Genomic DNA, 24240 nt, shown 5'->3' with positions numbered 1-24240 from the left:
AACTTAAACTCAAGGAGCTGGAATTACTGGGAGAACGGAGAGAAGTAGTATCCATGCCGGCTAGTTCGACAACTAGTGAGAACTCTTGGGATGTTGGTAGGCATGTGAGGCTGGTTCCACCCTTCAATGAAAAGGAGGTAGCCAAATTCTTTTTACATTTTGAGAAAGTGGCTCAAATGCTAAAATGGCCTGTGGGGTCCTGGACTATGTTAGTACAAAGTGTTCTGGTGGGTAAAGCTCAAGATATCTATTCGGCTTTACCGATTGACCAATGTCCAGATTATGAGATAGTGAAGAAAGCCATTCTCAAAGCCTATGAATTGGTCCCTGAAGCTTACCGGCAAAAATTCAGGAATGCCAGGAAGAGGGAGAGTGAGACCCATGTGGAGTTTGCCAGAATGAAGGAAACCATGTTTGATCGGTGGTGTGACTCGAAGGAGATTGGGAAAGACTTCAACCTGTTACGACAATTGATCTTGGTGGAGGAATTCAAACAGTGTGGCCACGTGGACATTAAAGTACATCTGGATGAAAAGAAAGTACCAGAGTTGTATGAGGCAGCAACCATGGCAGATGACTATGCCTTGACACACAGGATGGGGTTCCACAAACCTAACTTCCCGCCTAGAGTTAGTCAGGGGAGTTATGGTAAATCAGGTTCGGAGAACAAATTTTCATGGAGGCGGCCTAGAGAGGACTATAGGGACAAATCGGATACCGCGACTTTTAGGGATCAGAAGACTGCAGTTCCAAAACATACTTATCTTCCGGGGGGCCCGAGGAAGACCACGAGTTTTTCCTCCAGGCCTACTTGCACTTTATGCAAGAAACCTGGGCATTTGATGTCCCAATGTTATGCCCTGAAAAGGAAAAATCAGGAGGGGAGTCAAACTAGTGTAACTCCAAATGCATTGGCAAATGCGAGAAATCGTCCTTGGAGGACAGTGCCTTGTGAAGGTTCCCGTGCCAAAGTTACGGCATCACAGAACGACCTTGTTCAAGAGGGTTACAAACATTTTATTTCAGAGGGGGTTGTGTCACTGGATGGGGACTTGACTAACCAGAGACCTGTTAGGGTATTGAGGGACACAGGAGCACATCAATCTTTAATGCTTGAAGGCATTTTGCCATTGTCAGAGAAGACGGCAACTGGTGTTAGTGTTCTTTTACAGGGGGTTGGTGGCTATGTTAAAGCTCCACTTCATGTCATCCATTTAAAGTTTGATTTGGTGTCAGGACCGGTCACCATAGGTTTACAAGCCACTCTTCCTGCAGAGGGAATCTCTTTTGTTATCGGGAATGATTTGGCCAGCGGTCGAGTTTCTGGTAATCCGATGTTTGTTGAAAAGCCTAGTATGGAAAATAACACCGCGCAGTTAGAGCAGAAGATTCCGGGTATCTTTCCATCCTGTGCCACGACTTGTGCTATGGGTAGGAATCGCTCTGAAGAGAAGGAGAAGGTACTGACGTCACGCTTTGCACAGGCACATCTTGTCGAGTACCCTGAAACTAAGTGTCAGCACACACAAGTCATGGATGGAGGCAATGTTGGCAAGCTCTTTGACGGTGGACTGAACTTTGACACAAGTGAAGATGTTCTAGACTCCATCTTTGGCAAATATGGACCACTCTTGGAAGTAGTGCTGATAAAAGACAGGGAGACGCAAAAGTCGAGAGGGTTTGGCTTTGTCACGTTTGAAAACACAAAGGATGCCAAAGATGCAGAAAAGGAGTTCAATGGCAAGGATTTGGATGGTCGGACCATAACAGTAGAGAAGGCAGGCCATGGGCGTCGAGGGGGCGACAGAGGAGGAAAACGTGGAGGTAGTTTCAGAGGTGGCTATGGCTCCCGGGGAGGGAGTAGTAGTTTTGTTGGCGGCCGCAGTCGTGATTACTACGGAGGCTCCCAGCAGCAGCAGCGCAGTTTTGGCAACTCTCGACGGGATGACTATTACGGGGGTAGCCGAGATGGGGACCGCTACTCACGTGACTACAGCACCCAGCTCTACAACTGTGATTATGATTTTTATGATCAAGAGAAGAGTTGGAAGCACTGAGTGCTCAGGAGCAGCCGAGCCAAGATTCCTACACGGATTAACCCGTGAACTCAACGTTCCTAAATGCGTCCATGCAGTGAATACTTCCAGGCCTCACCACCCAACCACCATGAAACCTGGCTCTCAGCTCGGCCTCCTTAAAAAAGTGCTATAGATTTGCTTTGCTTTGAATTTTTGCTCACAACCCCTTCACCTTCATTCAAAAAATGAAAAATAAAAATCAGAGGTGGATGAGATGGAGTTTGGCTTTGCAGGAGTTCAACTTGGAAATTGAGCATGTAAAGGGCAGGGACAATGTCGTTGCTGATGCTTTATCCAGAGTGAACTAACTTTGGAAATTCCTGTAGGTTGTTGGAAGTTTTGTTGCTTTATTTTGGGGAATATTATTTATTGTTGTTCACGTGAATTGATCATTTGGGAGAGAGTTTTACTTTTGTTTGTTAAAAGAGTTTTTGCATACAAAGAAAGTTTTCACTATGTTCCAACTTTCTTTCTTGAGGGGGGGAAGTGTTACGGATTCGTCACTTCCGTTGTTGTGGTTCTCATCCACTGTAAACATTTTTGGTTGCATGTACTACTATTGTTGTCGTTTAAGTGAAATACAGATTACTATTTTCAAAAGGTAAAAAAAGTTAATGTTTTAAAAGAAACCGGAACCGGACGAAGACGAAGAGGAAGAAGAGGAAAAGGAGGCGGAGCGAGTGAGTCGGACAAGAAGACGAGCTGCTTCGAGGTCTTGAGCAAACGTTGGCGAACGAGGGTCACGAGTGAACTTCGGGTTTCCCGGGAAAGGGATTCCTGCGACAGAGTTGTTATCGCTGTGACAGATCAACCTGCGTGTCAGGTTTTGCGGTTGATTCCAAAGAGAATCGTTGTTTGAGGGCAGTTGCGCCTCGAGAAGAGGCCCTTTGGCCGTTTTTGTCTCGCACCTGATTTCGCATCACTCTGGGCTCTTTGCCTCGCTTCAACCATTTCACCGCATCCAGAAGTTAAGCTGGTGTGTGTGTGTAACGTGGATTTTGAGTGGAAATTTGCGGTTCGCCGTAAAGGGAGCCGTTGAACATCCATATCCAAAGGGGTGATTTCCCAGTCGCCTTGAGGGCACCTTTACGCATCTTTGGCAGCGTGACTGTCACTGTCAACCGAACGGGATTCTGGTCTCGATTCGACATCGTTCTGACTATCACTGGAGCGTGGATCAACTTTGGCTTGAAGCCGGGATAGAGACATTGGGGATGTTCTTTTCGCTCACTTAGAGCACAGTGAGTTATATAGTACGAAACTGATGGTACCATCATAGGAATGATATATTTGTTGTACAATTGATTGATATTGTTATTGCTGTTATTCTTGTGTGACCTTAATACAATACTTGTTTGTTGGTAACAATTGGTGTGGTTTCACCATTGATCTTTGACACACAGAATAACACATCTTTCTGCCGTGACTCCTCTCGGGACTCGGAGGTACACCATGACCGGGGTTTGGGGAGGAGCACGTAACAGAAATTGGGGGCTCGTCCGGGATAGAATTCCCTAACATTCCCAAAATTCCCAAATTTGGAATTTTCTAACATTCCCAATTTTTTCGAAAAATTTGATTTTTTTTTGTGTGAATGTTAACAGGTGCTAACTGATAGTCACCATAGTGTTTGACGCAGAAAAGTTTGTGGCGTCCCCTAATGAAGCACAGTTCCAGGCATTAAGAAGATCGGAACTCATGATATTGGCCAAATATTTTAACTTGAAGGTCCGAGTTAGTATGAAGAAAGCAGAGATTCAGACATTGGTGGTGGAGTCTCTAGTGGAACAAGGAACATGGGAAGAGGTAGCCTTGGATTGGTTACCTGAGGAAAAAGGAAATGTGGAGCCCCGGAAAATGGAGATGCAACTGCAGAGCCAGGAAAGGTTAAAAGAGTTGGAATGGAAAGCCGAGGAAAGAAGAGCAAAGGAAAGAGCAGGAGAGGAACGAGAACTCGAGGAAAGAAGAGCAGAGGAAAGAGCAGAGGAAAGGAGAGCTGAAAAGGAAAGAGCAGAACAGGAATGAGAACTCGAGGAGAGAAGAGCAGAGGAAAGGAGAGCCGAAAGGGAGTTAAAGGAACGTGACATGGAGTATCAGAAGGAACTTAAACTCAAGGAGCTGGAATTACTGGGAGAACGGAGAGAAGTAGTATCCATGCCGGCTAGTTCGACAACTAGTGAGAACTCTTGGGATGTTGGTAGGCATGTGAGGCTGGTTCCACCCTTCAATGAAAAGGAGGTAGCCAAATTCTTTTTACATTTTGAGAAAGTGGCTCAAATGCTAAAATGGCCTGTGGGGTCCTGGACTATGTTAGTACAAAGTGTTCTGGTGGGTAAAGCTCAAGATATCTATTCGGCTTTACCGATTGACCAATGTCCAGATTATGAGATAGTGAAGAAAGCCATTCTCAAAGCCTATGAATTGGTCCCTAAAGCTTACCGACAAAAATTCAGGAATGCCAGGAAGAGGGAGAGTGAGACCCATGTGGAGTTTGCCAGAATGAAGGAAACCATGTTTGATAGGTGGTGTGACTCGAAGGAGATTGGGAAAGACTTCAACCTGTTACGACAATTTATCTTGGTGGAGGGGTTCAAACAGTGTGTCCACGTGGACATTAAAGTACATCTGTATGAGAAGAAAGTACCAGAGTTGTATGAGGCAGCAACTGTGGCAGATGACTATGCCTTGACACACAGGATGGGGTTCCACAAACCTAACTTCCCGCCTAGAGTTAGCCAGGGGAGTTACGGGAAATCAGGTTCGGAGAACAAATTTTCATGGAGGCGGCCGAGAGAGGACTATGGCGACAAATCTGATACCGCGACTTTTAGGGATCAGAAGACTGCAGTTCCAAGACATACCTATCTTCCGGGGGCCTGAGGCAGACCACGAGTTTTTTCTCCGGGCCTACTTGCGCTTTTTGCAAGAAACCTGGGCATTTGATGTCCCAATGTTACGCCCTGAAAAGGAAAAATCAGGAGCGGAGTCAAACGAGTGCAACTCCGAATGCATTGGCCAATGCGAGAAATCGTTCTTGGAGGACAGTGCCTTGTGAAGGTTCCCATGCCAAAGTTACGGCATCACAGAACGACCTTGTCCAAGAGGGTTACAAACCTTTTGTTTCAGAGGGGTTTCTGTCACTGGATGGAGACTTAACGAACCAGAGACCTGTTAGGGTATTGAGGGACACAGGAGCACATCAATCTTTGATGCTTGAAGGCATTTTGCCATTGTCAGAGAAGACGGCAACTGGTGTTAGTGTTCTTTTACAGGGGGTTGGTGGCTATGTTAAAGCTCCTCTTCATGTCATCCATTTGAAGTCTGATTTGGTGTCAGGACCGGTCACCATAGGTTTACAAGCCACTCTTCCTGTAGAGGGAATCTATTTTATTATCGGGAATGATTTGGCCGGTGGTTGAGTTTCTGGTAATCCAATCTTGGTTGAAAAGCCAAGTATGGAAAATAACACCGCGCAGTTAGAGCAGGAGATTCCGGGTATCTTTCCAACCTGTGCAGTGACTCGTGCTATGGGTAGGAAGCGCTCTGAAGAGAAGGAGAAGGAAGGCGATGTGGATTTGGGTTCCTTAGAGGTATTGGAGGAAAATTCTGAAAGAGGTAATAGGAAAGGGAGTGACATCAAGGAACTTAAGGAAAAGGTGGCATCTGGAACAAAAGAGGAAAAGGGAGTGTCCGTCGGAGACATCTGGGAACGAGGTTGAACAAACGGTGCTGGTCCGAAAGAGACTTGTTGAAGAACAACACGGAGATTCGGAGCTCCGGAGTTTAATTGGTAAAGCTGTTACAGAGGGAGAGGCTATGAAGATACCTGTTGGTTACTTCATGAAAGGGGAAATACTCATGAGAAAATGGAGACCACCGGAGGTGCCAGCAAACGATGAGTGGAAAGTTCATTACCAAATTGTGGTGCCACCGCCGTACCGGAAGGAGATATTGAGTTTGGCGCATGAGACACCTTTGGCCGGGCACCTTGGAGTGAACAAGACATGTGACAGAATATTGGTACATTTTTTCTGGCCAGGATTGCGACGTGATGTGGCGGAGTTCTGTAAATCTTGCCATTCTTGCCAGCTGATTGGGAAAACCTAATCAGAAAGTCCCATCCGCACCTTTAAAACCAATTCCAGCTTTTGAAGAGCCATTCAGCCGTGTCATTATTGACTGTGTCGGCCCTTTACCTAAAACTAAGGCTGGACATCAGTATTTGCTGACCATCATGTGCGCTTCCACAAGGTTCCCAGAGGCAGTGCCTCTTAGAAAAATTACTGCGGCAGTTATTGCGAAGGCCTTGATTAAATTTTTCACTTTGGTTGGTCTACCTAAGGTCATCCAGTCTGATCAGGCTTCCAATTTGATGGCCTAAGACTTTGATGGCCTCCTCCCCCACATCTACATGGTCGATATTTATGTAGATTTGCTGGCTCTTTTTTGGGGGAAATAAAAAAAAAGCAGGTCATTACATTGCAAACCAGGTCTGTCCGTCTCTACTGTAGCAACTGGTTGTGTGACTGCTCGCGACTGGATATGTGACTGCTCACGACTGGTTGTAACTGGCTATGTGACTGCTCACAACTAGTTGTGAGTGGTTGTGCAACTACTCTCGACTGGTTGTGCGACTGCTCGCAACTACTCCCGACTGGTTGTGCGACTGCTTGCAACTGCTCGTGACTGGTTATGCGACTGCTCACAACTGGCTGTGACTGGTTGTGCGATTGCTCGAGACTGGTTGCATAAAATCATGTTGCACAACTCACATCTATTTATTATGTACTCATAAGAGGAGGCGGAGGAGTTGCGTTGTTGTTTCGTCTGTGTCCATGATGTGTCGGAGTGGTGAAGAGATTGTTGGTGGATATCCCATCTTATAACACCTTCTCATCCTATTGTGGATTTAATAAAACATGTTCACTGACCACACCTTATATGAACGAAATTTCAAACACTATTTGCACGGTGTGCATCTGCTAGGCCGGGTGCAGCCAGAGGCATCCAAAGTACAGTGAATGCAAAAACATCAAATGCTTGTGGCGCCATCTTGTGGATAAAGTTCAATTTCAAATCCTGAACTACAAAATTGACAGAACAAAAATATCCCATTTGTAATAAATATTTTCAGACAGTAATGCAAAAATGGATAAAGCTCAGTACTTTGTTCAAACACGAATATACTGCATTTTACAGTGGGAAGGTCAATGACACCTATAATTTTTCATAATTTGAAAGGATTCCACGATAAGTAGGTGTAACTGAAAATTTACGCATTGGGCAATGAAGTGCCAAGAGGGGTGGGCGGGGCAAAGACTGTCAATCAGCCTGATGGGGGCTGGGCCACAAGACACATTTGACCATATGTACTGCTTAGAATGTTACATTGTCTATAAAGTATTGTTACGTTTGTAGGGGGTAGGTAATGATTACCTTAGTCCAGGTAGAATTGCATAGGTAGTGTGCTCCGACTGTCGTGAAGAAGAAGAAACCCCATGTATCATAAGTAGGGGTCCGGTAGACGTCATGGAAGAGTGTATCTTTGTTCCCATCATGAGGGGTGGGTGATGTGATTTGTTAGAGATTATGGGTAATTAATCCCCTGCATGTAATGGCCTCTGTTGTTTTTCCTAAGTTCCTTATGACACCAGCAGCACACACACACATAGCCAGAAAATCACGCATTTATAACACTAAATAAAGCAACCGTAACCAAGACATTGAACACTACCGCTGGTGCCGCAGCCATCACATCGCAACACAAGCAGGCAGGCCCGGGAGGCCACGCCCGGAAGAGCAGTGATTGGTCCGGGATTGATTGGAGCAAGGACTGCTAAGATGGGACTATGGGATTGGTGGAGCAGGCACGGATGATGTCAGAGCCTGGAGTATAAAAACACTCTGCCTGACATTTTCTCTCTTCTGCTCTTGACTTCACCTCTTGGCTGTCTCTCTTGAAGACAAAAGACGTTGTTCCGACATTTTCTGCCCCTTACATTCAGGATTCCACGGCGAATGGTCAGAGTTCATAGCGCTCCTGCGCAAATGGGATTCATTGACGAGCACGAGAACATTTTGTAGCGCTCTTGTGCCGGGGACATTGAAAGTCTGGACAATCGTGAGGAAAGGCGGTCGGGGCACGTGGACTCTGGTGCGCTTGGTCGTGGCTTCGTGACGGCTGAGGGCCATGCCGAGTGAACCGGAGAGGCGGCGGTGCTGTGTGGAGCAGAGACGAGAGGACGGGCGCGGCCTACTTGCTTGAAGTCGAGAGACGCGGACTGCACAGGAGGCCAAATTTCTGCTCGCGAGCTGCGCAGCAAAGCGTGCTGTTCACACCAAGGACGTGGGGGTGTGGACGAATCCTGATGAGGTTCAAGAGCAGATCAGAGCTCCGTCCCCACAAAATAACACGCATTTATTTTTGTTCTTTTATATTTCCCTTTGTGTGTAATCGAGTCTGTATGAGGGCGCTCCACTTAGGAATTTAGTTTTACCGTGCATTCTTTGTTACCGGCATTCTTCAATAAAGCTGGTATTTTTGTACATTTTAATTCTGCGTCGGTTTGAGTTAATTGATTATCCAGGTGCGAAAACGTCGGGTGGAAGCCGTCCAGGTAAGTTCATCATCCTCCTTTCCCTCACATGTAAAGAATACCATCATCATTGGATTGAGCACCTTGGAGTTAAAGCTCGTTTGGTCATCCGTGTCGCCCTGCAGTGTTCACTACAGGGCAGGCACACGACAGTATGTACTGATTAGATTTTGGTGTACAATGAAATTTCACGTCACATCGGTGCAATTTTTCCCTTTAATTCGGTATTACCAAATGAATCCTTCATTGTTCATTTATTTTAGAAATAACGAATGGCGCATGTGTGTGTGCATGCTCACTCAATATAACTTTGTCTTTTCTAGGGACAACCATTATTCAAAGAAAGATGTAGGGATGGCTTCACATTATCATTTCTTGTGATCATCCCGATCTTGTTTCCATACTTTTTGGAGTAAAATCCCTACATCCTTTTGCATTAAAAAAAAAAAGAAAGAAGTGTTTATTACTTGTATTATTGGTTTTATTACCAACTATTGCAAAATATTACCAACGAATTTTTGTCCTTATTTTATTTTACCGTTGTGCACAGGTGCTGGAGAGGGGGACCAGTGAGTTTGGAGAGGGGTTTGACGCTTTGACGAGGGGTTGAGGCACGTGTTTGGGGTGGGACAGGGAGGTGAAAGTTTAATCAAATTATTTGGAAGCAGGCAGCTGGACGATATTAAATTACAGTGATATATTTAACTGTTCTTTGCATGATATTTTTGAAGTTACAAATAACAATTACATTTTACATGACGCTGGATTTCCACGCGAACCTCACCTAATCTATCAATATTCCACTGACTCGCTGTCTATTCTAAGCAATCAATCGCTCAGAATTCAATTTTGTTTTATAAAATGCATCACATCACTTGCAAGGAAAACTGATTCATAATCCTTTGTGAGCACCGTATATGGTTTTTTTGTTGATATGACAAAAAAAAAGAAGTGGAGGGGACCAACTGTTAGATGGGTGTTGTTGGTCTACATGGATAAACAGAGGTCTTTTCATGGAGGATTCCAATTAGCTCATGGTATGGAGGTGGACACGGTCCACCATTTGAGGACCCATGACAACATAATTACACATTTATCTCCACAAACAAGAAGACGTCATGCAGAGCACGATACTTGCAAACCGTCCCTCCCCCTACCCCTCATCCCCAACATGTTTACATTGATACAGCAAATTGTCCATTTCACCAAGATTAAAATTGACGATCTTGATCAAAGCTCGAGTCAACAGGATGAAAAGTGACGATTTTTCAGATGAAAATTGATGATTTTGGAACTTTGACCTTGAATTGACCTTTGACTTTTTTGGCTTCAATCAAAAATAGTTGGTTTTCTTATTTAGTAACAATATACAAATGCTGTTCAATTTTCAAGTAAGAAAACTAAATAAGAAAACCAACTATTTTTGATTGAAGCCAAAAAAGTCAAAGGTCAATTCAAGGTCAAAGTTCCAAAATCATCAATTTTCATCTGAAATGAAAAATGGCGATTTTAGAAGTGTGGATGAAAAATGGCGATTTTGTTAAGTGTGACCTCCAGATGACCTTTGACCTCAAAATCAATAGGCTTCTCATTTGTGACGACCTATACAACCTGGTGAAGTTTCATGACGATCGGTTTAGAATTGTGACTTGTAGGCCGATGACAGACAAAGAGACAGAATAATAAACGCAACCGACGCAATAAACCAATAAACGCAACGGAATATCTTCCATTTTGCAAGTAACAAACTTTTCTTTCCTGAAAATTCCACCATGGGCGAGCAAAGAGGCTCCTGCGGAAGAAAACTTGAAGCAACACAGCACTGCAGCGGGAATGTCTGTCTGTCACGCTTTCACTAATCACGTGACACATGTTCAGCGCACCATACAGTCCGTGCTTATACTCCGCCTAAGGAAATCCAGCATGCCATGCACGAGCAGCGATACGGTCTCTGTCTGATTAAGCAACCTATTTATTGATGTAAATAATAACACTCCAACACTCAAAACATGGTTATCATTATTCATTTTATTTTCAATAACAATACGAAGGTAAACTGACACCACATTGGAAGTTAAGGCATTATTAACGGGTGAAAACCGCTCCGAAATGCGAAACGTCTTACAGGTTTAAAGGTTATTGAGAGTTACCCAAGGATGCTAAAACAACATAGATGGGAAACAGAATGACGTAATAATGACAAAAAACAAAGAAGCTATATCATTGTACTTGTTACATGATGATAGTTATACAAGGTTCACGCCACCGAATGAACTTTGTCCAAAACAAATAAAGGACAAGTGCAGACTATGGTAAGGACAAGGCATTCGATCCGACACGGGAACATTAAAGAAGATCATTTTGACGATCAAGTTTCATACATCACGGTGGAGCAGGTAAAATGTTGCATTTTGGGATCATTATGCACAAGAAGAGCCCTTTACATAACCACTGACGGACACAGACACATACATAGACACACACACACACACACACACACACACACACAGATCGACACGGACACACACAGAGACAGACACACACACACACACAGAGACAGACACACACACACACACACCCAGAGACACACACACACGCACACCCAGAGACACACACACAGACAGACACACACACACACACACACACACACCGAGACACATACACACCCAGAGACACACACACACACCCAGACACACACACACACACACACACCGAGACACACACACACACCCAGAGACACACACACACACACACACACCGAGACACACACACACCCAGAGACACACACACACACACACACACACACGTTTCAGATTCGTGAAATAACAATGAACGACAAAGTACCAAAGTTGTTTTGTCTTTCAGCTGGAATTTAAGAACAAACCAGGATGAAACTCATAAAAGAATTCCAATTTATTACATCCGGTACAATCTCCACACCGTTCCCTGCGATATCCCCGAATCCCAAATCAGGTTTTGGTAACCTAGCAAGGCTAATGTTTTCGCACGGATACCTATCTCCCTAATCGGTACGTAATACAATTTCTACGTAATACTGGCATCAATAGAGAACGAAACAGCCAAACGACATGATGACGTCATAGAGGAATAGAAGCAACGACATTTAATAATAGAATTTCATGCAAATCTACACTTTTAATAAACACATTGTTCAGCAATGGTATATAATGTTATCATTAATATTTTATTATCGACATGTAACTTAATACAGTATTAGTAACTGTTAACCATATAGTTATAACCACTATCGGTAACTATGATTTCGGTGTTACTTATGGTGGTTGGCCTTGTATTACAAAGCAGAAAAATACATCAATTTACCCTCGATTTTTGGTCAAATAATCTCAACCGCATCATCTGACTTTTAATTTTATACCAATAAATGCGAATGGATGATACACAGTGAAGGTGTTATATTATGGAGTTATAATTCATTGTAAACAATGGCAGTGTATGTATGTGTGTGTGTGTGTGTTATACGTATGGGTGTGTGCATGTGTGCGAGTATGGGTGTGTGCGTGTGCGTGAGTATGGGCGAGTATGGGTGTGTGCATGTGTGCGAGTATGGGTGTGTGCGAGTATGAGGGTGTGTGTGTGGGTGAGTATGGCGAGTATGGGTGTGTGCATGTGTGCGAGTATGGGTGTGTGCGTGTGCGTGAGTATGGGCGAGTATGGGTGTGTGCATGTGTGCGAGTATGGGTGTGTGCGAGTATGAGGGTGTGTGTGTGGGTGAGTATGGCGAGTATGGGTGTGTGCATGTGTGCGAGTATGGGTGTGTGCGTGTGCGTGAGTATGGGCGAGTATGGATGTGTGCATGTGTGCGAGTATGGGTGTGTGCGAGTATGAGGGTGTGTGTGTGGGTGAGTATGGCGAGTATGGGTGTGTGCATGTGTGCGAGTATGGGTGTGTGCGTGTGCGTGAGTATGGGCGAGTATGGGTGTGTGCGAGTATGGGTGTGTGCGTGTGGGTGAGTATGGGTGTGTGCGAGTATGGGTGTGCGTGTGGGTGAGTATGGGTGTGTGCATGTGTGTGAGTATGGGTGTGTGCATGTGTGCGAGTATGGGTGAGTATGGGTGTGTGCGTGTGGGTGAGTATGGGTGTGTGCGTGTGGGTGAGTATGGGTGTGTGCATGTGGGTGAATATGGGTGTGTGCGAGTATGAGTGTGTGTGTGTGGGTGAGTATGGGTGTGTATGTGTGGGTGAGTATGGGTGTGCATGTGTGCGAGTATGGGGCAGTATGGGTGTGGGCGAGTATGGGTATGGGTGGGGGCAAGTATGGGTGTGTGCGTGTGGGTGAGTATGGGTGTGAGTATGGGTGTGTGCATGTGTGCGAGTATGGGTGTGTGCATGTGTATGGGTGTGTGCATGTGTGAGTATGGGTGTGTGCGTGTGTGTGAGTATGGGTGTGTGCATGTGTGTGAGTATGGGTGTGGGCGAGTATGGGTGTGTGCGTGTGGGTGAGTATGGGTGTGTGCATGGGTGTGTGCATGTGTATGGGTGTGTGCATGTGTGTGAGTATGGGTGTGTGCATGTGTGCGATTATGGGTGAGTATGAGTGTGTGAGTATGGGTGAAATCAGGGTTTGCACCGCACAAGAAAGTTAAAGTGTATGTTTATGATGCATTAAAGGAACTAAAGGAAACTGTTCCGTTTTATTGGAACAGGAACATGGCTGAAAAACGAACTTATATGATTTATAAGGAAGTGCAATAGAAGTTTCGAAAGCAATAAATGTGAATATTATTACAAATACAATGGGAAGTGTGCGTGTAAAGTATGCACGTGTAAAAAATATTGTTAACCCTAGAAAAGCGACCTTCCGAAGGTTATTATCATGATAACATGGGGGTGGTTTAGGAATAAATGAAATAAAACTGAGCTAACATAACGAGTGATCGAATATCGAAAAAGATTACAAGCAAATAAAATAAAGATTATATCATCGGATAAAGGAGTTGGAGCATTAAAGAAATTAATGATAATTAACCTCAGAATGAAAAAAAAAAAGAAAAAAGATTCACATCAAACATTTTTGCTTTCTCCTGTATCAGCTCGAATCAAAATCATTTTGTTGGAACATCGGGTCTCCCGCAAACTCTCCAAGCAACCACAGGGATAGTGTGTGTAAGGTGATTAAACAAAACAAATTAATCAGCTGCTATGGTGAGTGGGATCGAGATTGTTGAAGGCCAAGGCCTAGAACCGAGGAGTGAAAAGGGCCAAGGCCTATAGCCGAGGAGTGAAAAGGGCCAAGGCCTATAGCCGACAAGTGAAAAGGGCCAAGGCCTATAGCCGAGGAGTGAAAAGGGCCAAGGCCTAGAACCGAGTGAAAAGGGCCAAGGCCTATAGCCGAGGAGTGAAAAGGGCCAAGGCCTATAGCCGAGGAGTGAAAACGGCCAAGGCCTATAACCGAGGAGTGAAAAGGGCCAAGGCCTATAACCGAGGATTGAAAAGGGCCAAGGCCTATAGCCGAGGAGTCAAAAGGGCCAAGGCCTAGAACTGAGTGAAAAGGGCCAAGGCCTAGAACTGAGTGAAAAGGGCCAAGGCCTGTAGCCGAGGAGTGAAAAGGGCCAAGGCCTATAGCCGAGGAGTGAAAAGGGCCAAGGCCTATAGCCGAGGATTGAAAATGACCAAGGCCTATAGCCGAGGATTGAAAAGGGCCAAGGCCTATAACCGAGGAGTGAAAAGGGCCAAGGCCTATAGCCGAGGAGTGAAAAGGGCCAAGGCCTATAGCCGAGGATTGAAAATGACCAAGGCCTATAGCCGAGGATTGAAAATGACCAAGGCCTATAGCCGAGGATTGAAAATGACCAAGGCCTATAGCCGAGGATTGAAAAGGGCCAAGGCCTATAACCGAGGAGTGAAAAGGGCCAAGGCCTATAACCGAGGATTGAAAAGGGCCAAGGCCTATAACCAAGGAGTGAAAAGGGCCAAGGCCTATAGCTGAGGATTGAAAAGGGCCAAGGCCTATAACTGAGGAGTGAAAAGCAAGAGCGAAAGTTCACTGACGCACGAATACCAGGCGACCCGAATGAATGAGATCGGCGATATACGTGATGAGGTTGACAGCCGTAAGCACGGCGACAACCATCTGCTGATCCCAGTTACATATGCCCACCCTATGACATTGGCTGGGGCGCTGCGGAGTGCCATACTTCTTGTGGAAACAGTAGACGGGCCAAATGATCGTGGCCGTGATGTAAGCGAGCACAGAGAAAAGGTTGCACATGCTCAGGTAGCGGTCGAAAGGGACGCAGAGTCGGCCGGTGCAAGCTCCCACGGCCAACAAGATGGCGACGGCGGACAGGATGAAGCAGATGGCATAGACCGCTACGCACCATTGCAGAGCATTGTAGCGCTCATACAAGTAGGGCCGCTCGGCTAGTACGGCGAATATTATACCAGCAACGAACGTCTCCATAACCTGCAGGAAAAGAAGAAGAAGAAGAAAAGGGGAAAGGCTCAACAATCGAGGCAGAAAGACGAGGAAGCAGACCGAGCGCGAAGCTGAAGTGTCACACATTGTGGCATTAACAAACTATAAAATTAAATATCTATGCACTGGACCTTGAGAAAACCGGGAATCGTAGTCATGTAGGCCCTGACTTCTCCAGGCCGTGGTTTCGAGGCGGCCACCTCCGCTGCGTACGCCATGAACGCCAGGCACGAAGCCACAGTGGAACCGATGCGATAACCTCGTATTTCCTTGCAGCTTTCTGTAAAACACACAATGGAGCCACAAAATGTTTTGCAGATAAAAGAATGCACTCTATTAAAGATGTATCGATCCTCAGGCTAATAATCAACAAAAGCCGAGTAACTCGGCGTACACAAGAGTCGTGATTTCAATGTGACGGGGTCGAAGCGAGCATCATCCAAGAACGGTGAGGGCAAAGGTTGCGCCCTCACATTGGCTGAGCTCAGCTCAACTCGAGGTCCACTCTAGGTGGAGATCCTCGTCTTTCGGCCATCTAGTCGGAGTTCGTTTTTTGGCCCGACTATAAACCGGCGGGTTTTCGCTTTGCAGAGGCAGGATGAGGCATCACGAATTGCGCCGTCCATTATGTGGGCATCCAGCCAGGTATCCAGTCTGCTAGCGGTCGTTGGTAGACGGTAGAAGGTCCCAAGCGAAGACCAGGCGAGTTATCGCCACCGCCCTGAAGAAATTACAAGTTCCTGCCAGAATCACCTTCGGTCGAGCACCCCACGACAAAATGGCGACTTGTCCAAGATTAACAATCCCAGTCTTTAAGCGTTTCACGACTTGTCTGTGAATGCCTCGTTGCTCTGCCAAGACTTTAGGCCCCTGTCTACATCACCACAACCGCATGGAGATGCAGGATAATAACTCAAGTCCTCAGCACGATCTATTGTTGCAAACCCGAAGAAGCCATGACCATGGTTTGTTCGATTTACTGTGCCAATTGCTCGAGATTCACCTTGTGGCACCTAGGTATCATAGGGGCTGACTTCAAGGTATCATAGGTATCACCTAGGTATCACCTCCAAAGTATCACCTAGGTATCATAGGGGCCTTGTGGCATTGACATAACTTATAAACAAAGCAAATGGCAAGCTATGACAGGAATGGCTGGGTGAGCTACAGAACCTCCATTAGCATCTGTGGCCTAAGGATTCCTCTAATGAACAGCATGCTCCATGATGCAGTGCCTACAAATGGCCATATCCTACAATAAGTGATGCTGAAGGTAGGGATAAGGGTTATTTAGATATGGGTTAAGGGATAAGGATAACTTTCCATCCGGTACAAAGTAGTATGTACTTCATTAAAGGCCCCAATTATTATCACCTTATTGTGAGGAAAGCTCACGGAAGGCTCACCGGCTCCAGTCTTTCATGAAGCGGCTGGCGAGGCCATTTTTGCAAAGAAAGTCCAGGTTTGTGGAGGAGCGAGAACATAGAATGAATCAGGACGCAACAGAATGAAAAAAAACAGTAAAAGGGAGGAGAATGGAGGATGGTTTTGAGAAATAGGGGATGTGTGCAGAATGATAGTTGGGGAGGACACAGAAGGAACGATATGGAAAACAATTTTTTATGAGGGGGATCAAGGTAAAGTTGAGGAAGGGGAAAGGCGAACACTTGGGAGAAAGAAGGGGACAAGTTCACAGGCCGACTCGTCGAAGCCTGAAGACACAAATTTGACAATACACCACTGCCAGGTTCCGGTATGATTAAACACAGAAAATTGGATGAAAACACAAACAGCAACACAGGAACGAAAAGATAACAGGAAGATATGACGGATCTCGTCTGGAAAATTTAGCCCAGATGAACTGGAAGGAGGGACTGCATGACCCGACGTCCAGCATCCTCGGCCCAGAAGCAAGGTCCCATGTTAGACTGAAGGCGATTTGAAAAGGAATTTTGCAGGATTATTATTGTCGTCATAGAATCGCTTCGTATTTGTCATGAAATCGTAAGGAGTGCAGGAATGTGAACCAAATTGATAAATCATAGTAAAAATGGTCGCCGTCGTGGGTTGAGCCGACGGATCTCAGGGTTCTCCGCCACCAAATTGATAAATCATAGTAAAAATGGTCGCCGTCGTGGGTTGAGCCGACGGATCTCAGGGTTCTCCGCCACCAAATTGCCGTTACCTCTCCTTCCTTCGCCTCTTCTCCTCCTCGTTCTTGGTGCGTGTCTGCTCGAACTCCTTCACGCAATCGGTGCGGTAACTGTGCCTCTTCCCAGGATGAAAGGACATTTTCCTCCATCCGGTCGTGCTGATCTTGCACCGTTTGAAGGAACCTTTGAGTGAATCTTGATATCGATTTTTGGGGGTGCCAATTCATCTTTTTCCTTCTGCAAGGTCGCCATAGAATACTGCTTTGGGCAGACGATGGTCTGAATGGGCGGTACGTAACAAGGTACTTGCCATGGGTCAGAAGCAGTCACCTTTGGTGGACAATTGCATGGCCGAGTGGCTCGACAGGGAAACACCAATAAAATTCGTAAACTATAACTGCACTCGGTGGAGTGGAAACCTCTGCCAGGCTGAACAGTTTATGTTTTGTATGCACTGATAGGCCGGATCTGGATTCGGACCTGAACCAAAATCGAATCGGCTTGTTCTTGTCACCTAACCAACTCGTCCACCAAGTTTAGTCATAACTCGTCCACAACTTTTTGAAATATTGTGCTATATATCTCTCAATGGTGAAGAACCACTTAAAAAATTTTTTTCAACATTCTCGGATCCGGATCTTCACCAAAGTCGAATCAACTCTTTCTCGTCACACTCACAACCCGCCCACCAAATTTCGTCTGAATCTTCCCACTATTTTTTGAGATAGCGTGCTTCATATAGTTTTTGGCCCTATCTCTCAATGGTGAAGGCTTCTCGTATCTGATCCAAATCTGGATCTTCACCAAAATCGAATCAACTCTTCCTCGTCACACACACACACCTAATCTGTCCACAAAATTGCGTCCAAATCAGTCTACAACTTTTTGACGCTGTGAAGAGGAACAGGTTGAGATGGTTTGGTCATGTGTTGAGGAAGGATGAAAGTGTCTGGTTGAGAAGAGTGATGGAAATGAATGTAGAAGGAAGTAGAGGACGGGGAAGACAGAGAAAGACTTGGCTGAAGGTGGTGGAAGAAGAAATGCGGGCAAGGGGGTCAACAAGGGGAGATGCAGAAAATATGGCAAAATGGAGAAGATTGTCATGGGGACCGCAAGGCCAACCCCCGCTCTAGCAGGGAAAATGGCCTTAAAATGCACGTTGTTGTTGTTGTCGACAAACACAAAGACGTGGGTGAAAACATACCTCCGTCCACCTTAGGTGGCGGAGTTAAATAGGGATGAACACCACAATTGTGCTTTTTGCTTATTCCTGCCTCGGAGTGCATCACGGAAGAGATCGCTGGCCTGCTTCACTTATCTTCATGATCATAAGAGAAAAAAAATCTTGGCTCACAGACTGGAAAAATCTGACGAATCCTTAAATCTCTAAATCAAATGAAATCTCCAAATGTTAACCGACTCAGTGTCATTGTGGTTTTGGCATCTGCTACGAGTCTGGTATGTGGGTGGTTTGATTCCGGCCCAGGCAGAATAATTCCAAAGAGGTTAAAAATGGTGTACGCTGCTTCCTCGCTTGGTGTTATTTTAGATAGAGGATAGAGCACGGGCAAACCCTGTGGGTTGGTTGGCATCCCATCTGGGTGGCCGAGGGTTGGGCGGGGTAGGGAGAGGGGGTGGAGGTGAGATTGCTCCTTAAAATGTTCAGCAGTCTGTGGAGGGAGAAAGACGACACCCACCAGATGGTGCCACCGGCACCAATAAGATAATCTCTCAATATCAAGTCCTGTGTTGTCTGGCTGTTGTCTGTGCATGTGTTCAAAAAAAAAGTAATTTTTTCGACTATTTATTTATTAATATGTAACCAAATATGATGCAATCTCTGCCTCCTTCCAGAAACTCCATGCACACCCATTCTCTTCTTTGCAGACACATCATGAAGGTTTACGGAAAGGGAAAATGTGTAATAAAGGATTCCTAGGAAGCCAGGAGATGAGCTGACGAGTAGGAATATATGCATTTGGTGCACATTACCCCCTATTTGTTGGTCTACTTTAAAATACACAAGTCAAGGCTCATGTAAAATGAAAAATAGAATCGCGCTGTCAGTTCAACGTCAACTAATATGCCTCCAACCACATTATTACATCATTACGCATACTTGTACCAAAATTGATTTTAAACCCTTCAGCTGTTCTCCAGTATCATATTTTTAACCTGACATGACCTCTGACCTTTCACCTCTTGATGCTGAAATCGAATCAGTTCATCTTTGCATCATAATATGTACTTGGACCAAGTTTGGTCAAAATGCCATCACTGACTCACAAGTTAGCGCGGTAACAGAATTTTTACCAAATGGGACCTTTGGCCCTATAATCTAATCTGATTATCTTTACATCATTCTAAATACTCATACCAGGTTTGACTATGTCTCTGCCTTCAGCCATTCCTAAGGTATCATGGTGACGAAAACCTATCACGGATGGAAGGACAACCCAAAAACAAAATTCCTCCGGCGACTTCATCGAAATAAGATCAGAATTTCTTATTGGGAGCACAACAAAAAAATATCCCCAAGTTATCTGGCTCTTCCCTCAACCATTACTATAACTCCTCCCCAAACCTCCATTCCTTTTTCTCCTCCTTTTGCCAAACTCCCACGCCCTTCCTTTTCTTGCCTTCCTTCCAAACTGCCGCAATCTGATTTGGACGAAACTTAGTGGACAGATTGTGTGTGTGCCAAAGAAAAATCGACTCAATTTTGATGAAGATCCAAATCCAGATACAATATACTGTATTTAAAAAAATTTAAAGCAATTCTTCACCATTGAGAGATTGGGCCGAAAATTATATGAACTACCTTTAGAGGCCATTTTCCCCCGCAGAGCAGGGGTTGGCCTTTTTCAGGTTGGCCCCCCTTTGGTCCCCTTTTTGAAGCAATGTTTTATGGCCAGATGCCCTTCCTGCCGCCAACCCTATTAGTCGCCTCTTGCGACACACAGGGAATGACCAGTGAACTGGTACTCGATTTGCCGACCTCAGAAGGATGACAGGCTGAGTCAACCCCCCTGGTGTTAATTCAGCGATCAACCAGGATTCGAACCCAGGATCCCAAGCTGGCACCCTAACCGCTAAACCAACATCAGGCTATGGGCCAAAAACGATATATAGTATGATATATCAAAAGATTATGGGCACATATATATATATAGTTATATTTATATTTTTATATATTTATATCTGTATATATATATATATATATATATATATATATATATATATGAATGATCGTTTTAAGGCCATTTTCCCCGCTAGAGCGGGGGTTAGCCTTGCGGGCCCCATGGCAATCATGGTTCCCTGTTTTGAGGCAATGTTTTTATGGCCGGATGCCCTTCCTGACGCCAACCCTTGGTCACGCTCTTACGATGCACAGGGATACGGTGTACCTATTCTAAATCGGGGTACACACCGTGATCATTCATCCCAGCAAGCTGGTACTCAATTTGCCGACCTCGGAAGGATGACAGGCTGAGTCAACCCCCCTGGTGTTAATTCAGCGATAGATCAGGATTAGAACCCAGGATCCTAGGATCCCAAGCCGGCACCCTAACCGCTAAGCCAACACCGAACCCAGGATCCTAGTATCCCAAGCCGGCACCCTAACCGCTAAGCCAACACCAGGCTAGACACCAACACCAGGCTAATTCTGAGAAATTGATCAAATTAAAAAAAAACTGCCATGTGACAAGTGTGATATTCGTGGGCACCGATTGAGAATAACATGTATATATATATATATATATATATATATATATATATATATATATATATATATATATATATATATATATATATATATATATATATATATATATATATATATATATATATATATATATATATATATATATATATATATATATATATATATATACATATATATAAATGTATATATATATATATATACATATATATAAATATATATATATATAAATATATATAAATATATATATATATATATATATATAAATATATATATATATATATATATATATATATATATATATATATATATATACATATATATATATATATATATATATATATATATATATATATATATATTTGTATATATATATATATATATATATATATATATATATATATATATATATATATATATATGTTATTCTCAATCGGTGCACACGAATATCACACTTGTCACATGGCAGTTTTTTTTAAATTTGATCAATTTCTCAGAATTTATTTGTTAGCACAAGTGCAACATGTGCTCTTGCTATAGTCAAGTTCACATTCCGCTCGGAGAACTTCCCAGTTGGTGAAAGAGTGTGAAATAAAACAAGCTTACAGAATTTCATGCCATTGGAAGCAAGACCTCTTGAAACCCACATCCGAGGCTTCTTGGAAATGTGCCTCACCCACATTCATGTGCACCAACATGGCTCTTAATCAGATTTATAAATATCACCATCACAGTCACTCCAACTATTGTGTTTTTCTAAACTAATTGTTATCGAGCCTTATTACGTGATGTGAGCTGTAATTTAAAGTGCTGGGTACATTCCCCATTCGAGGCTGTAATTGATTGAGGGGAAAAGCACGAGGTGTTGGGAAAAAAGAAGAAGAATCGTATATGACTTTCGGTTTGCCAAACTTTGCCGGACACAAGAGGGATGTCAGATAAAAAATAAATTAACGTAACGATATTTAATTTGTGATTCAGAAATTAACAAAATTATCTTTTCCTTCTTCCCCCGGCTCAAAAGAGCATCTGAAATCCATCGTTGGGTCCAATCAAAATAAAGAGACAAACATTGTGACAGCTCTGGCTGATGACACACAACAGCTGACACAAGTGTCAGTGAGATAAGAAAAACATGTGTGTGGAAGAATGCAGAGGGAGGAGTGATTAAACAAGAGGGAGACTTGCAATGCAATACATGTCCCTTACTGCTGATGTTTTCCAAGGCCAAAAATGGCATAACTCCTTGAAAAATGGACGAAACGCTCCGTAACTCAAACTTGTTCTGCAGCTTATCTTAACAAAGGCATGTCAGAAGTTTCAGTTGAATACGTTTTTTTTTTGTATACAAGATCGAGGCTCGTGTAAGAGCTAACACTAATCACAAAAAAAACCAAGAAGACGTCATGCGAGCACGATACTTGCAAAATCCGCCCCCCAACCCCAATAAAAAAAATTCCATTGATACAGCAAATTGTCCATTTCATCAAGATTAAAATGGACAATCTTGATCAAAGCTCGGGTCAATAGGAAGAAAAGTGACGATTTTTCAGATGAAAAATGATGATTTTGAAAGGTTCACCTTGAGTTGACCTTTGACCTTTTTAACTCAAAAATAGTTAGTTTCCCGATTTAGTGACTCAATGTGCAAATGCTGTTCAATTTTCAAGTCGATCGGATGAAAATTGAGGATTTTAAAAACTTGGCCTATGTTGACCTTTTGGCCTATGTTGACCTCAAAAATAGTTGGTGATTGAATTCAGTGATAAAGGTTGTGGGGAAAAAAGTCTGGAAAACCACAGGTGGGAGGGACAGACAGACAGGCGGAGAGCAACCCTATAGTCCACTTCGGGTAGGGGAGTAAAGAAAGAAAGCAAAGCCGATGTTATGGGGCACTGCACCTCGGAGCACGCCGTCCTTCAGAGGGGGACATAAAGCCGGCTATCCTGTCCTCATTTACATTGTGGACGTTCATTATGGCCAGGTACCTCTTTTCAAAACAGTAATAGGGCATTGTGTAAGGGGTCAGGAGAAAATAGAGGAGGGGGAACATGACCCTTACCATAATGGCAAGCCCGTTGCAGGCTGTACACCGGATAGAGGATGGAGGCGGCCAGGGTCATGAGGGTGGCGAGGGCAGCCACGGTGGCGGTGAGGTCTCCCCAGGAGATGGGAAAACGTCCTGAGATTTGGAATCCTTCGACGAGCAAGACGAGCAGAGTGGCAACGAAGCATCCACACCACGTGATCATGCAGTAGTCACCATACTCGAACTCGTAGCCTCCCCGATGGGCGGCGAGGCTGAAGGCGATGCAGGTGAAGAGGATTTGGAAAAGGCGAAGGATCCCTACACGGGAGGTGAGGACCTCTTGGGAGAAAATAGCCATCTTAAAGGTAAGAACTAGACCTTTTAATCCGTGTCAAGGTCTTATATCCACCTAAGCACGAACAAAGGAAGGGGGCAAGATAATAAATCGACTTCTGCAGAAACCCAGATTTTTAAATGTCCAGAATTGCTCAACCTCTTCCTTCCGCTCTTCCACAAAACTTCCTCAAAGGATCGCGGCGTCCAACCTCACGTCTGTAATACATGGTGGAGATGGAAAAGTGAAGGAATTTATTATATACAAACTTTCACCGACTAATAAATCCCTTAATTATCATATAAAGTGTACACCTGAAGCTGCTCACCTTTGGGGGGGAGAACTGTCCAAGCTGTGAATGCGGAAAGGCGAGGAGGACATGTGCACGTGCTCCGCGGTCACCAACTCTGGATCCATCTGCGAGGACCCACCCTCCTCCCTCGATCCCGAGGTCCTTCCCACTTCCCCCACGCCCAGCCGGCCACTCCACCCTTCCTCGGCCGTGACCGAAGGAGAAAGGCACGTCCGGGGGTTCTGGCAAACAAAAGTCTCGGTGATCTGCTCCAGATGTTTGGGGGGAGGTGAGCTCGCCCGTTTCCACCGTCAACGGGGGCGGGAGGAGGACTCCTCTCCTCGAGAGGGGTGTTACTGACATGACGTCAGAACGAGCACACAAATAATGGAATTATCCTTTTTTGGAAAAGTCACATGGTGTCCGTGTCCCTGCACCAATATTTTGAGCACGCGCCGTGTTTCCAACGAACCAACAATTAAGCCGGCTGTCTCACATAGGACTTGAAGACCAGTCTCGATTTCGAATGAAAAAGGATGGAAAAAAATGTACAGACCCAAGAAAAGATTGTTTTTGG

General features: G+C 44.5%; 1 protein-coding gene and 1 long non-coding RNA gene across 2 annotated transcripts in view; one reads left to right on the top strand and one right to left on the bottom strand.

The window, feature by feature from the left end:
• LOC137428228 (uncharacterized) overlaps positions 1–9255 on the top strand; it is a 31325-nt gene extending 22070 nt beyond the window's left edge. Inside the window, exon 4 of the long non-coding RNA XR_010984667.2 lies at positions 9225–9255. This is a non-coding gene — a long non-coding RNA (uncharacterized LOC137428228). The remainder of the gene's footprint in view (positions 1–9224) is intronic.
• A 1427-nt stretch (positions 9256–10682) lies between these two features.
• On the bottom strand, positions 10683–23848 carry MYADM (myeloid associated differentiation marker). The gene is made up of 4 exons (XM_068116008.2): positions 23700–23848; positions 23071–23589; positions 15263–15411; positions 10683–15119 (listed from the first exon to the last, which is right to left on the bottom strand). The coding sequence occupies exons 2-4, from the start codon at positions 23393–23395 to the stop codon at positions 14697–14699; spliced, it is 897 nt and encodes a 298-aa protein (XP_067972109.2). The 5' UTR covers positions 23396–23589; positions 23700–23848; the 3' UTR covers positions 10683–14696.
• Between the last annotated feature and the right edge of the window lie 392 nt (positions 23849–24240).

Source organism: Myxine glutinosa, chromosome 5 (genome assembly GCF_964187855.1).
Source record: "Myxine glutinosa chromosome 5, kmMyxGlut1.1, whole genome shotgun sequence".
In the NCBI taxonomy this organism is placed as follows: domain Eukaryota; kingdom Metazoa; phylum Chordata; class Myxini; order Myxiniformes; family Myxinidae; genus Myxine; species Myxine glutinosa.
This window is presented reverse-complemented; position numbering and strand designations above follow the sequence as displayed.